The sequence below is a fragment of the Populus alba genome, chromosome 11 (genome assembly GCF_005239225.2).
Source record: "Populus alba chromosome 11, ASM523922v2, whole genome shotgun sequence".
NCBI classification, from domain to species: Eukaryota; Viridiplantae; Streptophyta; class Magnoliopsida; order Malpighiales; family Salicaceae; genus Populus; species Populus alba.
The window spans coordinates 19,676,561-19,679,152 of NC_133294.1; the positions used below are offsets into that span (position 1 = coordinate 19,676,561).

The 2,592-nt window shown below is 38.3% G+C and overlaps 1 protein-coding gene across 1 annotated transcript; it reads left to right on the plus strand.

Annotated features, from left to right (window-relative positions):
- The first annotated feature begins 422 nt into the window (after positions 1–422).
- LOC118031488 (putative pentatricopeptide repeat-containing protein At5g52630) lies at positions 423–1,893 on the plus strand. The gene is made up of 2 exons (XM_035035921.1): positions 423–799; positions 1,452–1,893. The coding sequence occupies exons 1-2, from the start codon at positions 423–425 to the stop codon at positions 1,891–1,893; spliced, it is 819 nt and encodes a 272-aa protein (XP_034891812.1).
- The last annotated feature ends 699 nt before the right edge of the window (positions 1,894–2,592 follow it).

Here is a 2,592-nt window from a genome sequence, read left to right on the forward strand (position 1 = left end):
TGCTGTACTGTTGGTGAATGGAAATACTTTTTACTTGCTTTTCATTAAGAGCTAAATTAATAATATTCTTTGGATCCAAATGCTTGAAAATGTGGTTTGGATGTGTTTTAGTTACTGACTAAATACTTGGCTTTGGCTTTCCTATTCTCACTCTTGCTGACACTGAGCTGCATCTGTAAATCTTAGAGCCCTAACATTTCGTTTCACAGAAGTTCTATAAACACCCGATTGGATGCAAACTTTGAACCATTTAAGCCTTTGGAATTTCACGAAGCGCTCTCATTGATGAAAAGAGTGCAAACAAATTTATTCCTTATTTTGTTCCTCGTTTACAACATTGCATGGACAAGGTTTCAGTCCCAGAGACTGAAATTGTTCAAGCCCACATGATAGAGACTGGAACCCATCAATAGTTTTTTGTGATGTCGTTTCTTGTTATTGTTTATGCTAAATGTGGGGTGATGGTGAATGCTAGAAAAGTTTTTGATACTTTGCCTAGAAGTAATGTTGTCGTGTGGATAACTTTAATCACTGGTTATGTTCAAAATTCACAACCTAAGGTGGCTGTTGCGGTTTTGGGAGATGTGTTCTTTTCCTTCAAATTTCACTCTATCAATTGCTTTGAATGCCCGTTCTTCTTTGAAGTCTATTGCATTGGGGAGACAGTTCCATGCCTTCATTCATTAAATACCGGATCAGTCATGACCCCAGAATTGGAAATGCTCTTTGTTGTTTGTGCTCAGAATTTGGCAGCTTGGAATCTTCGGTCAAAGCATTTCGCGAGACAGGAGAAAAGGATGTAATTTCCTGGACTATGATTATATCTGCTTGTGGTGACAATGTCAGAGCAGGAATTAAGACTTTTCATTGAAATGCTTCTTGAGAATGTCGAACCGACGCTAACTAGTGTGTTAAGCTTGTGCAGCACAATATAATCTTTGGATCCGAGGGTGCAGGTTCATTCATCGAGCACTATACTTGGCCATGAATCAAACCTGCACGCATCTCAATTCTCTCATACATTTTTACCTTAAATGTGGATGCATTGATGAGGTGAAGAATTTGTTTGATGGAATGGAATACAAGAACTTGATTACGTGGAATACAATGATTGCAGGTCATGCACAAGCAATGGATCGTCCAAAGGATAATTTTTCAGCACAGCACTCAGCATGTATTTGATGTTGAATCTCTCCCGCAGGAAACCTGATCTATTCACCTTGTCGAGTATCTTAACAGCACGCAGTAGGTTGGCAGCCTTAGAGCTGGGGGAACAAATACATGCCCGGACTATGAAATGGGTAGTTTTTATCAGATGTAGTTGCTGGAACTGCACTTGTGGTTATGTTCGATAAGTATGGGAGCATTGAAAGGACGAGAAAAGCTTTTCTGGAGATCTCTAAAAGAACTTTGATATCCTGGACTAGTATATGATCACAAGTTTCACACAGCTGGGTGCAGCTTTTTGAAGACATGAGGCTAGCTAGATTCAGACCAAACCAGATTCCTTGTGTGGGCACTCTGGCTGCTTGTAGCCATGCTGGAATTGTCGACGAAGCAAATGAATATTTCGAGATGATGCAAAAGGAGTACAAAATTAAGCCTGCAATGGTCCATTATGGATACTTGGTTGGCATGTTTGTGAGGCTGGGTTGGCTAGATGAAGCTTTTGATATCATCAAGAGAAAGGATGTAGAACCAAACGAGTTCATAAGGTTGCTCTTGATTGCAGGGTGTAGGAAGCATGGGAATGCAGAACTGGGTTTTTATGCCGCTGAATTGTTACTCAAACTCAAGCCCAAAAATACTGAAACTTATGTCATGTTGCTAGATATGCACATCTCTGCTGAGAGGTGGGAGGATGTTTCTATATTTGAGAAAATTGATGAATGAGGAGAAAATCGGAAAGTTAAAGAACTGGATTAGGATCAGCATTAAGGGAGAGGTTCCAAAAAAAAAAAAAAAAAACTGGCCCCACAATTTGTCACGACCCAAATCCCGGATCCGTGACCGGCAACGTAGGAGCGGTGTCGAAAGGACACCTCACCTACGCTAAGCCTCAGAACGAACATATCAAAAGAACAATTTGTTCCAAAATACGCAGCGGCTCATAATATTCAGAAATATTATATTATTCAAATACTGATGAAACCGAAAGATAGTTATTAAAACAAAAATAATAATTCATAATACTCATTACATTGTCAAAATCCAAATTTAATTAAAACAAGGTAACAGTGGAGCGTCTAAGACATCAAAAACAAAACTGAAAGGAAAACCTCGCGAACAAGCAAGGCATACCGACCAGAACTGAAGAAGCGGAAACACTCAACAAAGGCCCAGAAACTAAGAACCTGAAATAATATTAAAAATGAGAGGTGAGTTCAACCAACTCAGTGAGGGAATAACATTTAATATACATTTTAGATATTTCAGATATTAATAAGTTGTAAGATGATTTATCTTAATATACATATACATATACATATACATATACTTACTAAACATATTATCATAACGTAACATATAGTTATCATAACGTAACATATTATTATAACGTAGTGGATTACATGTCAGAGATCAGATGACACC

Excerpts from the sequence above, each read along its gene's own strand:
- LOC118031488 (XM_035035921.1), top strand. The coding sequence starts at position 423 with ATGTCGTTTCTTGTTATTGTTTATGCTAAATGTGGGGTGATGGTGAAT. Across the intron at positions 800-1,451 it reads GCGAGACAGGAGAAAAGGAT|CTGGGTGCAGCTTTTTGAAG; the intron begins GTAATTTCCTGG and ends AGTTTCACACAG.